Below are 13,819 nucleotides of genomic sequence, written 5' to 3'. Positions count from 1 at the left end.
AACCCTTTCAGGAAGCAGTAGGCTTAGACAGTGGTGCTGCCTCTCCAAAGAGTAGTGTATCCAGCAGTTCAGTGGATGCACACCTCGTTAACCTGAGACTACAACCTATACCTGAGGAAGTCCGTGCTTTAATTCCTTCACGCATGAATGCATCCTGTGACGACTTGTCCCTCGCTGGTACCACAAGGTAATGTGATGTGATTTGCATGTCGTTGTGATGATAGTGAAATTGAGAATATGTTAGTTGATTTCAATGTCAGTATATTTGGCGACAGGTGAGATTCTCTTTACTGTACTGGTAGAATGAAAGGATTGAAGGTAAATTGTTTTTGGAAATTATTATGTTATAATTTTAAAAGAATATATGTATGATAGCTCTTCTATTTCACTGTAAGTTCTTTGTGGATTATTATATTTTATTTTATTGGAATGATAATTATTGTCTTTCTTTCAGTTGTCATGATGCAGAAAGTGTTGCCTCTGACATGTCTGACCCAGCAGAAGTCAGTGGAAGCAGCAATGTGAGGCGTTACAATCAGCTGGGTGTGACAGATGTGTGTGATAGTTCTGACTGTGATAGTAGCACTGCTCATAATCTGGTGCCAGCCCATCGCCTCCAAACACTGCACTGTGATAGCTCTTCTACCTTAGAGAAGAACCAACTCAATGATTCTCAAGGTATGGAGAAGAACCAGTGTTCGGAAGCATCCAGGCTAGAGGAAAATGAACGTAACAACCTCGGATCCCCGCCCGAGTCGCATCTCTCTCTCGTCAAACTAGAGGACATCATGAAAGAGACTAAAACATCAAATGTGAATGTATTGGTGAAGGATAACCCTGCAAATAATGAACTTTTATTTGACTCAGAGAAATATGCCAAATATGATAAGTCCAGATTAAAAAATAGTTTGGATAATTTGAACAAGTCTGGAGTGAAAAGGGTAAAAGAGGTTAACCTTCTACATGATAAAAGAGGATACCAACCAATGGACGTCGAAGGAGAATACGACGATCTCGAAGATAGGCAAGAGCTCGCAATCAATAAAAGAATGCGTCTCGACGAGAAGAACATTCAGTACGAGTTGGAGAGATATCAGGTTTCTTCGGTTGAGCAAAGCGTGGATAGCTCAGCCTCTACCTCTGGTGTTGACACTCAGGTAGCCCCAGCACCTTCAATATCTTCGCATGAACAGCGTCAGGCAGACTTGACTTGGCGATCTTTTGTGGGCGATGCAAAGAGTGCTGTGGTGGACACCTTCTATGGACAATTTAAAAGCTCGGTATGTATTGTAGTGTTTTCGAGAGGCTGTTGTGATGTGGTTATGATATAGACTTTTATGATTTATTCATTGTACAAGAATTAGGACATTGGTGAGATTATGAAGTGAAGGAATTTGGTAGGTTTATGTTAGAGAAAGTACAAAATGGAAAAATAACATATGATTACATATGGATATGATTATAATACTTGAAGGAATGATTATGTAGTATTGTACCCTTTTTGTGAATTATTTGTAACCTTTTAATAACTGTAATGTAAAGAATTAGGTTATGCATAAAGGAAATATTTGAATTTTGATTATTGAATATTTTGATATAATTGCTTTAATTAGGCATAAAATTCATGGTTTGGTATGTAGTTTAATGCCATCAGTATTGTTGCTGAGAAGTGCCTGCATGTGGTACCTTTCCTCTAGTAAGACTTCATGTTACTGAAATTTAATATTATTGCTAATGAAGAGTCATTTCCTTATTATTTTTAGAGATAAAGTGGTATTTCAGGAATTATATTTTCCATCATTGATTTTTCCATTTGCTTATTATTTATTTTCCGGAGGTGTGCGGGGGTATTAGATTAGCCACTTCTGATGGTAATTGGCTTGATTTTGGTGTTAGTGTTTTATTAGGAGCATTAGTGCAATTTGGTTATTCAAGTGTGTGAATTCTTTGTTGATTTGTGTTCTGTGGATTTTTTCTTTCATTTATTTATAATAAGGTGTTTTGAACAGACATACTTTCTCTCTTGATATAGCAGAATTGAATGCAGTTGCTGCATTATTTGATTAGTGAAAATAGATTATCTGCATATTTGGTAGACCTTGAGGTGGGAGTGATCTCTATTGATAGTTTTTAATTTATTTTTTAAGATTTTGGTGAACCCATGAGGAAAGCATTATAACAGGAGCCTATCCAGACTTTATTGAATGATGAATGAAAAGTAGTAGAAATGAGCAAATTATCCATATTTCAAGGCCAAAAGTATTTAAAGTGCAAGAATTTGGGATGCACTTTAATTAATATATCTGATATATGTTGTTGATCTATAATGGAAATTATATAAATATGGTATTCAGTAATAAGATCAAAATAGGATAGAGAAGCTTATAAAGTAGTATTTTTAATGAATTCATCAAAATATATGATGATAATTTTAAAATGTACTTTCCTCCAGCTGGTATGTTCAGTGTGTGGGCATACGTCAGTGAAATATGATCCTTTTGGGACCCTCTCTGTGCCTCTACCGTATGCTAATCAGATCCAGATTTGTAAGTATAAGTGTTTCATTTTATTAATTTTACTTAAATTTGATTAATTCACTTGTAGTCTTACTAATGAGCATGTGAACTTCAATGTTTTATACTTGGGTTAATGTATTTGAATGCCACACAGAGGTTATGTGCATGTCATGTACATTTTCTGGAAGTAAAATTGATGGACTAGCAAGATGATATGATGCTAAATGGTATTCTTGATAATGAGATACTGTTGGATAGGAAGACTTTGGATTTAACTGAATTATTTTAGTTGATGGTCGACAGTGAAGGATGTATGTTGTCAGGTGATTCTGAAGAAAACTATTTAGAATAGCTGGTGAAGTGGATATACAAATAGAAGTATCACAGTAAATTCTTGAGTGTTATGATTTTGTAAATATTTTTTGTTTTCAGTAATAACTTTTGTCTTTTTTGCTAGAAGTTTTACTGTCTTGTTCAATTCCAGCTGTGACTTATGAACCATATGAAGGCAGTGTTCCCACGCGATATCTCATCACCCTCTGTAAGGTGTCTTACGTCAGTGACCTTAAGGCAGCCTTGTGTAAGGTGGTTGGCTTAAACACTGCAGAAAACCTTGTTACCGCTGAGGTGTTTGACAATCATATCGCTCGGATTGTGGTAAGTGTCCGTAGACTTTGTAGTTTTGAAATGGTCTAGCAATGTGAAGCTAGGTTGATCTACGTTGATGGTAATTCTTATGTTAGATATTTCTGGTTTTCTAATTGATATACTGTCTGTGTAATCAGCATGGTCTTTAAAAAGAAATTTTTAGCAATGTGTATTTTTTGCTTCTATAGGAGGACAGTTACATGACCAAATTCTTGAACTACAATCTGCGAAGCATTTATGGATTCCTGCTAGCGCCACCTCCCCCCAGTGCAGATGAGGAAGAAGAAATGCAGTCTGTGGAGGATCCAAAAGCAGAGGTAGATTTGTTAAATTTTGTGTGGAGCTGATTTGAAAGGAGGAAATCAATTAGAATTATAGTACATCTTTCATTTCCCCCTTTTTTTATACAGAATATCTAATTGTCTGGTTGTGATAACAAACAATAATTTTTTTTAGGGTCTTATGATTTTCTGTCATGTTCAATGTCAATTTGACTGAAGGTAGAAAAATAACACACGTAAAGTTAACCTTTATTGATCGATTGGCAGTATAATTAGAGGTTCAAAGTTCAAGTCCAGGAATTGCCTACATTTGGAAGAAGTATAAGATGCTTACAAAAATATTGAGAATGAGTTCATTCAACAAAGGCTCACAAGAAATTGTCTCTTCAGGAAAAGGGTGAAGCAGAGAAGGAACCAGAGAGTCAAGGCTGTTCCAGTGGTGGTACGGGTACTAATGGTAGCAGTGGAGGGGGCAGTGGAGGTGGCAGTGGGAGTGGAAGCAACCTGTGGCGGCCATGCAACATCTGCTTGGAGGAGATGTGTCAGACAGAACTCAGAACTCATCACACTTGCGAAGATTGCTTGCTGTGTGATGGTTGCATTGAGGTAAAGCGATGGAAATAATAGGAAGAAGTAGATAAGGTTAAAGAGTTTTAATTCCCTGGAATAATGCATGAATTCACATTCCAAAATTGGATGAATATGATTGTTAGGGAAGGATACAGTTAACTAAGATCATCAAACTCCAATAATTAGAAAGTCAAGTATGTATAAGTATAGATAGATCATTCCTTGAGAGATAGAAGCCAATGCCAGATTCGGTTTCATAGCTGGATTAAATTGAACTTTATTGTTATTGCTATGTTATCAAATAATTTAACTTTATATTGCTTTTGATATTTATCACAATATGATCCTACAGAAAGAGAAGTTAATATAGCAGGCTTATACTGATAAAATGTACAATTTAGGTGCAAATGTATTAGAGTATTATGTCATATATTATCAAGATTTTATGGAAATTGCAGATGTCGTGTAAACATCATGGTGGGGAGAGTCTGCCTTGTCCTGTGTGTCAGACATCCTTATCTCCTTCTGATCTCATACCTGTGGAGAAGAGAAAGATGGAAAAACCAAAGGCTAGGTAATTGATATATACTTTGTAATGTTATCATCTTTAGTAAGTGCTTGAAGATTTATCAGTTAGAAGTATGTTATACCAAAGAGTTTTTTACTTTGTTAAATCAGTGGTGCTTGGTGGCATGTTTACATAACATAACAAAATGAACCCAAATGTAGGTTGGTATGTAACTATACTATGGCTTAGCTGGGTTCACTTTGTCATGGCATGTATACGTGCCAAGAGATCGAACATCAGAGTGTGTCTGTTCTGTCTTTGTTTATGGTGTTATATGCCCCATAACTATGTCAGTTGTGTAGTATAATCTTAATCAAAATCATGATTATCATTATCATCCTTATGGTAATGTATTATTGGCAAATTAATTGGTCAGTATGGTTATACCTTTATGTTAGTCTGTTTCCCATTCTAACCACAAAATTAAGGGAATTGCAATTTTGTGTTATAAGTAATTTATTCAATGTTTTCCAGATTATTACGGGTACCCCTAGTTTTTCGGATGGACCAAGAAAGCGACAACAATAACAAGCGATGCATGCAATTGATGGGTCATCCAAGTTTACTTGCCTTGCCTTCACGGTTGCGCCCTGCCACTCTAACGCGCACCTTAGCTCCCAGAATACCAGCTGGAACGCAGTACTCCTTGCTGTTTGTTGATGGGCGGGTATGTGGTAATGCAGGTGTACTGTAGTTGACTATATCCCATAGGAATTACCAATTAAAATGGTGTTCACCACTTTCTTGGCTTAACCTACCAACCAGAGATATATGTAAATAGTATTTTTATGATGAACATTGAGGTAATTTGTTTATTTAAATTTTTTTGAGTAGCTAGTATCAAGTCTTGTATTTACTGTTTAAATAAGTAGTTTTTACTTTTTTTTGTATATTAATTTATTGTCTGTTTTTCTTTAAAAAAAATTGATTGAAAGTTGAGTTCATATATTATAGGAATCATGTTTCATTCTTAAACTTATGTTGTCATAAGAAATTGGTGTATAAATGTAAGCGAAGTTTAAACAACTTGACATGGAATTTCTGTGCAAGTAAGAGCAATCCTTCAAAAAATATATTATGAGAATCTTTTTTGACTGAAGATAACTGAATTATAGGAGAAATAATAGTCTCTATTCTACTGAATTTCCTGATGTCCTAGAATATTTAATTTTCATTTCTATGCTGCTCACTAGAATGTACTTGTTCTTAAGGTGTAACATATGTACCGTCTTTCCTGAATTGCAAAATTTCTAAGACAGATTCGTATTCTGTAGTGTTTATCAAATCTTTATCATGACTCCCGCAGATTTTAATGCAGTTATGATTAATAGAATCTTCATTTTCCAGGGTTACAACTGCTCTCGATGCCTGTTCTCATCACACTGCCGTGGCTGTGAGGTCTTAGACGGCCCGGAAGTGGTCCTACAGGCAGGAGACACTTTGTGTGTACGCTTCACGAGCCTCACACCAGAGCAGTGTCACGCGCTTGCTGCAACCACAGATCATCCTTCTCTGAATGATATGAGGCAGAATGATCCATTAACCTTGTATGACTGTTTAAGAGCATTTACTCAAAGGTAGGGAGGTTTTCATATTTTTTGCCGTATGATTACGATGAAATGATCCATACTGGGGCATAATCACTGGTGTATTTTTTTTTTTTTTCTCTCTCTTTGAAAAGATATCTAAATAGCCTGTAATTGCAGTGAAACCCTTGAAGAGACAGATTCGTGGTTTTGTCCGAAGTGCGAGCGTAAGCAGCAAGCGACCAAGACAATATCAGTGTGGCGATACCCCCCCTACCTCATAATACACTTAGAAAGGTGAATGCATAATTTAAGTTCACATTTTGCTTGTTAGGTGTGAATAGATATGAAATACATTAATGTTCTTTAAAAAGAGGTTTGATGATTTTTGTATCCATGTTTTACAATAGTGCCTTTTCTGGAGGTTAGTCTGTATTATTATTGATAACTAGTTATCATTATCACATTAAAAAATAATAATTTTTATGTGAAAGATTTGTAATTGATCATACTCAAGATTCTTGGATGATTAGGTGCATACATTCTTATTTTTAAATTAATGTTTTCTTGTTTGCATATCCTATATGTATTAACTTTTCATTTTGTTGTATACTCAGATTTCTGTTCCATGGTACAATGAGCACGAAGTTAGACGACAAAGTCATCTTCCCCCTTGATGGGCTTGATGTTTCCGACTTTGTGTCCAGAGAGACGAGCACCAGCCAACTGTACAATCTATATGCCTGTGTCTGCCATGTGGGAGGTAAGTCACTTTCAATCCTTTTCAATACCTAGATTTTTTTAATTTTTTTTTTTTTATTGGACCATCAGCTTCCTGCATGAACCAGAGCTGAACATTTCTAGAAAAAAGTTCTTTATTCTTTGGCACCAGAACGTGCTTACGTTTTCATTTTCTTTTAACCCATTCATGCCGTATGACGTGCTGACACGTTTCGTGGTTTTTGCGTCAGATGCCGCTGACGAGATATCTGGCCAAGGCCGGCGCTCGGGGTGAGCGAGCGGGCAGCCCAGGCTCACGGCCCGTGCGCCCGAGAATCTCGAAGCGTTCGGATGATGCGTTCGGAAACCTCGGTATAGCGACCGTGCAAAGCCGGAATGGCCCTGGCGTGAATGGGTTAATAGTGATTTGTGAAAGTTTATATAGCCTGCATATATATAGCCTTGATGACCAAATAAACATCCTGAAAATCCAGGCCAAAATTCCTGATTATGATTTTATTAGGGGATACTCAAATATATGCTTATGTGAAAATTGTAATTTACTTTTTTTTTTTGTCCATTGTGTAGAGAAATATCCCCTCTACCCCCCATCCCTCTCTACACCCCCCTCCCCCCCAGCTCCTCTAACACCTACTGAGCCAATTCCCCCCCCTTCTCACCTATCCCACAGCTCAAATTTTAAAGTAATTACATGATCCCTATGCATGTAATCAGGAAATTGACTGAGAAGTGGGAAAGAAGTTAAGAAATAAGAGAAGAAATTCTCCAGATAATGAATATAAACCTAAGGCATATTGAAAAGCAAAATGGGTGTGAATTTCAAGTCGTCAGTGGGTTAACCCCTTGAACACGAGGAGGCGTATACTGCGTCCTCTCAGTCCTCGTGACATATCCAAGGATGCGCATAATGGATCATGGCCGAGTTGTATTAGCATTAGTGTTTTTTCTTCTGGATACTGTAAGAGATCTTTCAGAATATAGGTCATATATGATATGATGGCTTACTTAACTTTCATTATTATTACATAGGAGTGTGATTCGCTTATACCAGGGGAGGTACGGATGTGCCCTACTAGCAATAATTTTATTATTTCTTTATGGAACATTATGTAAAAATATAAAACTTATTATGATTAGTTTACCATACTATTTCAACCGTTTTCTTTTCTCCTCTGAGTTACTGAGGTCTCTCACCTAGGTCGCTCTTCTCACCCTCCTCCCAACCCATGAAAATAACTTGTCACATGCACAGGGGGAAGAGATTGATTATGCATAGATTTGATATATAGTATATGATGATTATGTTGAGGTTTTGGCTTAGAAATTGTTATATTCAATAGCGAAGTTTAAAATTTGACACGCACTGGCATCACAGATTCGGCTTGGGGAGTGTTTTCTACTGCTCAGAATGAAGGGGTTAAATGCATTGCTTTTTGAGTAGAAATATCAGTTCTTGATTCTTTTTTGTTTTTATTACCAATGGTACTCGCTATCTCAATGCTATTGGCATGATAGGCAGAATAGGACGTAAAACATGTAATGATTATTTGATAGTTGATATGTGTGTATATTGTTTTGTTTAATATTAGTTTTTAGAATATCCAAAGCTTGCAAGTGCTATGTGCCAGCCTCTGAATATGCTAACAAATATTTAATTTCCTTTATTATCTTACGGCATATATAAATTTGACCAGATTTTTGGATTTAACACTGTAGTGGAAGTTAATGTTTCTTTTTTAAATTTATATTCCAGTTGCACAGGCAGGTCACTACACGGCTTTTGCTCGCAGTCCGGTAACAGGAGAATGGCATTACTTTAACGACGATTCAGTAACACGGCAGAAGCCTCGCGAGGAGGAGTACTCCACAGCATACCTCCTCTTCTATCATAGACAAGGTTGGTTCAGTGATTGGGCTGACTTTTGCGTACTTATTAGTCTGTGTTTTTCTTTGTTTGTCTTTTTCTTTCTTTTATTCTGTCTTTTTGTCTTTCTTTCTTTCTTTTTATCTTTCTTTCTGTCTTTTTGTCTTTCTTTCTTTCTTTTTGTCTTTCTTACTTTCTTTCTTTCTCCTGTCAGTCTAATGGATATATATATATTTTTTTATTACTGTGTACTCTGTGTCTTACTTCTTTCTTATCCCAGAATGTGAATATGACAAAGGGGAAGAGTGACTAAATTCTGGGCCAAGGGAATCCATGAATGATAGTTCACAGTGTTACACTTCTTTTAAATCCATAGTACAATTTACAATTTAGGAATTAACTTATATACTTTAAGGTAACATTTTTTTTTCTTAGATGGATTATACTTGCATAGAATCTAATCAACTCTCCAAGATAAGGCTTTACCAACTAAAGAGAATTGAATTTTCAGGCACAAAATTTGATCTTAGCCTACCCAAGAAATTTGCCTTCGTAGACAACGGTGCACCCAAGAATGTTGCAGACTGCGACGACCAGGAGGCAGCGTGTAGCAGTGGTACCAACAACAAAATTGAAGTTGATATGTACGATCCTCAATGTAATTAGAATATTAATCTATGAGCTGAATTTTTAAAGAATATTATTTATTTTCTGTTGTATAGTAATCCTTTTTTTTTTCTATAACTTGAGGGATATTGCTATTAGAATGTAGAAATAATAAAATATTTCATTTGGACTAAAGTCATGTCAGTAACTTCCAGCTGTCCCACTTTTTTTCCGTATCTATTTTAGCATTATTTTTTTTCCCTGATTTACTTGTGGAAGTCCCATTGCTTTCAGGCCAAGAGAACCAGAAGACATTGTGAAACATTTACCTGTAAAGACATTCCAAAATTGAATTTGATGTGAGAATGGGAGGAAAACCAACATAATTCCGTAATGCAACATTATTCTAAAATAAGCAGCAGACGTAGCATAACATGGTTGAAAATTTGATCACTTGGGATAATGACATCGTCGTCGTCGAGCGAGACGTAATGGTTAATTAATTAATTTTTTTCCTTCATCAATGAACCTACCAAGCTGAGGTTTTAAAAAGTCTCTCTCTGGTTCGTATGAAATGGGTATTATCATTACTTTGTATTCTGGTTAGATGCACATTTCATATGTTTTGTATCTGAATTTGGATTAAATGGTTTATCAGGAATTACTTCAGATTTACCTCTTTCTTCAATTTTTATATGTATCACAATAACTGTGGGTCTTTTAGCCACTTGACTCGAGAATCTCTAAACTGATCGGTGCATTTGCTCTCAACTTTCATGCACAGTATATTAGTAGGTCTGTTTCTCTGTGATACCGACTGAGTAATAAAACAAACTTGGCAAGTTGACATTCAGGAAGTCTTATGATTTCAAAATGATGCTGATATAGTAAGATTGATGCACATATCCTTATAAAGGCACCCAAGCCCTGGTAGTTGTCGTTCTGAGTATACTTTGTCGTGCTACGATTTCCATTAATTAGATGGGAATTACAATACACAGGGATCCTACCATCAAAGTGATGATCAGCCTTGAAATAAGATTATAATTCCAGTTGGAATATTTTCATTGTGCTTACATCTTCATAATCTCCTAAGTTATTTGCTCTTACAGTTGGTCCTGTTTATGTGTGTGTGTTTGTGTGTGTGTTTGTATGTATGTGTCTGTTTGTGTGTGTAGATACGTATGTGCATTCAGATAGGTTTGTGCGGTTGTTCATGTGTGTTAGTTTGTTTAATTATCATAGTGTTGAAGTATGATACAAGTTTTTGTGGAAAGGCGATGTTTGAGGAGGTGAAATTGGGACTTTTTATAGAATATTCAAGAATTGTCAGTTGTAAAACAGCTGCACTTTTGAGCTTTATTTATACAGAAAACGTGGATTTCTTTTTATGCATTTTCAGTATGGGTAGATAGTCTGGGTCCTGATTTTGATTATTATCAGTGATATTTTATATGTGAAGACCGAGTGGAAGGTTGGTGCAGCTGGACGGTTTTCGTCTTGCTAGAGTGGGCATAAGACGCCCTTTCACACTGGGTCGTGAGGTTTGCTATTAGTGGAATACTTATGTAAGTATTTGATGTGCTTTGCTTGGAGTGAAAAGTTAGCATATTTTTTTTGTGATTATTTCTTATGTGATAGAGATCTTGATCACTGTGCAATACAGATATAATTTATGTTAACGAGTGGTGTTAACCGTAATTCGTAATCATGTAAGAGATTTCTGTACTTGTGGAGATTGTTATTTTTTGCAATATGTCATTATGGATTTATTTTTTTGAACACCCTTGCCACCATTTCCTTAGTTATCTTTTTTTTCCATCTAGAGTTACTTTGTGAAATATATTTGTAATTTCTCTTTTTTACAAAATATTTATTTTAAAAATCTGGCAAAATTGGGGTGGAATTTTTTGGTTGTAAATGTAATGCCCTTGATAGGATTCATAAGCATAGGTAAGAACAAATACAATATGAAGAAATAGTACCTGGCCCATATTGCGATCTCAACTTCAGAGGAAGGCCCAGGCAGGAACCTGCTTTTCTGGGTTAAGGTGTGACTGTTTTTCATATCTTTTTAAGAACTAGGAGAAAGAAAGAAAGAAAACACCAATGTGTGTGTGATGTAAGGACCTCTCTGTTTACTCAGTAGGATTTTCGGTAAAGGTGACGTGGCCTTAGCCTCTCTTGTGCACTTCAAGAAATATTGCACGAACAACTCAGGGAACTTTGGCCCCTCCCCCTCCTCCCTCCTTCCCTACAGTTCAGCCTGCTGTCTGCCACCATCTTTGATACTTTCCCGTTTCTGCCCTTAACTTCCGACTCGCCTAACAGTTAGTATATCTTCTTCTTAAGTTTCTACTTCTTTCGTTCTTCTGCTGAACACTTTCCTATTTCTCTTTTGTCCTTTTTTTCTCCATTGGTAGTAGCCCACCCATCAAATGAAAGGACTTGTGATGTTATATTTCTTATATTTGCATTCTCAGTTCGAGGTTAATATGAGTAGTCCATATTGCCTGTAATGAAATATCAATGTGCTTTTTCTACTGCTCAGTCCCTGATTGCATCTCCCTTCAAAGTGTCCCCTAACCTTCACAACACTAAGAGCAATAATCCGTGAATATAGTACGACGACAAGGTCTACTTGCCCTACTACGGTAGTACTGATTCACCTTTTGCGTTGTGTTGATGGAGTGGTAAGTTTATATACCTGTTGGGTCTGTTATTGAAGACTTGTATAATCTTTTCAACATGTGAGAAAGCAGAATGTTTTCTCTTCTAGTTATCTCACTTGGTATTTAGTGTGTTTCAAAAACTTGCCAGGTTATGGTGTTCCACTGATGAAAAGTTAGTGGCTAAAATGCTAAAAAGGAGAAAGAAAAGAAAATGAAACACAGATGTCACTTGTGCCGCAAGTCCATGTATATTTTATGTTTAACAGCTGATGGCAAACATTTCCAGGGTAGATGTTAGTGTACGAGTCTTTTGTACTTAACTGCATAAAGTTTGTGTTCAAAAATTATTTACTGGACTAGTTACCAATTATTACACAGCATTTTCTTATAGTCTGTGAGGGAAAGTAAATGACTCATTCCCTTAAATACACATTTATATCTAGAAGGTAGTTTGGTTTTCCCTAAATATGTGTTTATTTTACATATTTGTAGAGACATTAGTTGAAGTCTGAACAAAGCAGGAAAAAGAAAAGTATATTAATTACAAGTGGAAAAAAAAATCCTTGAGCAAGTTTGTATTTTTGCTACAGATTTTGGCTAGAAGCATTTTCTTTTTTTTGGTAGATGTTATTTGCATGTGCTGCTTCTAATGTTATTTGCTAAATTGTCAGGAAAAATTGGCTTACTTCTGGTGTTTTATAGATGGAGAAAAGTTTGCCTGCAGCATTTCATAAGATATGAAATAATGTTTGTCTTGTCAGATCATTACGTAAGATGATTTTAATAAACATGAGAAACAGCAGATAAAACAAAACCTACTAAATGAAAAAGTAAACTATTCTGCTACTGATGATGTATAATGCATTATGATATAGTTTGTGAAGAAATTACAAACATAATTTAATGCTGCAAATTAAAGCTTTTAAAAGGTAAAATAGTGATACGCTCATTTAAGTAAGAGTACCAAAGGTTCTATAAAAAATTAAACCAAAACACTGGGTATGTATCTTATAACTTAAAATATCAGCACGGATCAGAAAGCATCTGAGGTTATTTCTGGAATTGAAATGAATTATCCCTATATTGCACACATTTTGAATTTTTTTCAGAAAATGCATTCAAGACATAAAGCGCCGGATACATGATTGAAATAACTTTCATCTTCATTGTGATCCAAATCCATTTCAGATGTCACTTGTTATGTCAAGGCAACATTTTTATAGAATATCATGTAATGATGGCTTTTGCAAGGAAATAATTACTATCTTCCTTTTGAGACACCTTTTATTTCCTTGTGGAACTCCATTTTTCCCCCCAATTAATTTAAAAAGATCTGGTGAAATTTTAGGAAATATTTGAACTTGAGTGTGAAACCCTAAAGTACATCACATTTACATAACAAACCAGGTCAGACTAGGATTCTTGCATCTTCCCTATTCATCGCAAGATTTTTGGATTCTAACCATATTTATCGGTCTTTGCTTGTATTGGGGGTGAGGGCACAGCTGAGCCTCTCTTGGATTTGACTTTGTACAGGTCATCGACACCTGCTGATGGCCTTCCTCTTTGACCTCCTCTTGTCAGAAGCAGTCTGTTGCTTCTCAGTGGAACTTTAGAAGAAGTATTTTTTTTTATGTAGGCATCGCTCATGTGTTTTTTTTTCTGCAGGACTGAAAGAAGGTACAGCTAATGTTTGAGTTTGTGAGTGAGAGTGCGAGTGTCAAATACTCTCGCATTTTCGCGCGTTCTCATGCATTTTCTAGAATGTTTTCCACGTTCTCTCGCTCCGTCTCGCATTTACTCGCATTATCCCGCCTTTTATATATA

The 13,819-nt window shown here is 35.9% G+C and overlaps 1 protein-coding gene across 1 annotated transcript in view; it reads left to right on the top strand.

Annotated features, from left to right (window-relative positions):
* The window catches only part of LOC122246550 (uncharacterized), a 25,336-nt gene extending 12,902 nt beyond the window's left edge, over window positions 1-12,434 (top strand). The window contains exons 8-20 of the mRNA XM_043005185.2: window positions 12-187; window positions 455-1,280; window positions 2,453-2,546; window positions 3,001-3,173; window positions 3,353-3,481; window positions 3,836-4,051; window positions 4,474-4,589; window positions 5,058-5,250; window positions 5,931-6,160; window positions 6,290-6,406; window positions 6,727-6,872; window positions 8,604-8,747; window positions 9,226-12,434. Of these exons, the coding sequence (XP_042861119.1) occupies window positions 12-187; window positions 455-1,280; window positions 2,453-2,546; window positions 3,001-3,173; window positions 3,353-3,481; window positions 3,836-4,051; window positions 4,474-4,589; window positions 5,058-5,250; window positions 5,931-6,160; window positions 6,290-6,406; window positions 6,727-6,872; window positions 8,604-8,747; window positions 9,226-9,380 (2,715 nt within the window). The 3' untranslated portion in view covers window positions 9,381-12,434. The remainder of the gene's footprint in view (window positions 1-11; window positions 188-454; window positions 1,281-2,452; window positions 2,547-3,000; window positions 3,174-3,352; window positions 3,482-3,835; window positions 4,052-4,473; window positions 4,590-5,057; window positions 5,251-5,930; window positions 6,161-6,289; window positions 6,407-6,726; window positions 6,873-8,603; window positions 8,748-9,225) is intronic.
* Window positions 12,435-13,819: the final 1,385 nt, after the last annotated feature.

The sequence above is a fragment of the Penaeus japonicus genome, unplaced genomic scaffold (genome assembly GCF_977035675.1).
Source record: "Penaeus japonicus unplaced genomic scaffold, GWHDUDI00000001_assembly GWHDUDI00000003, whole genome shotgun sequence".
NCBI lineage: Eukaryota > Metazoa > Arthropoda > Malacostraca > Decapoda > Penaeidae > Penaeus > Penaeus japonicus.
The sequence above is the reverse complement of the archived record's forward strand: the minus strand, read 5'-3'. Positions and strand labels throughout refer to the sequence as shown.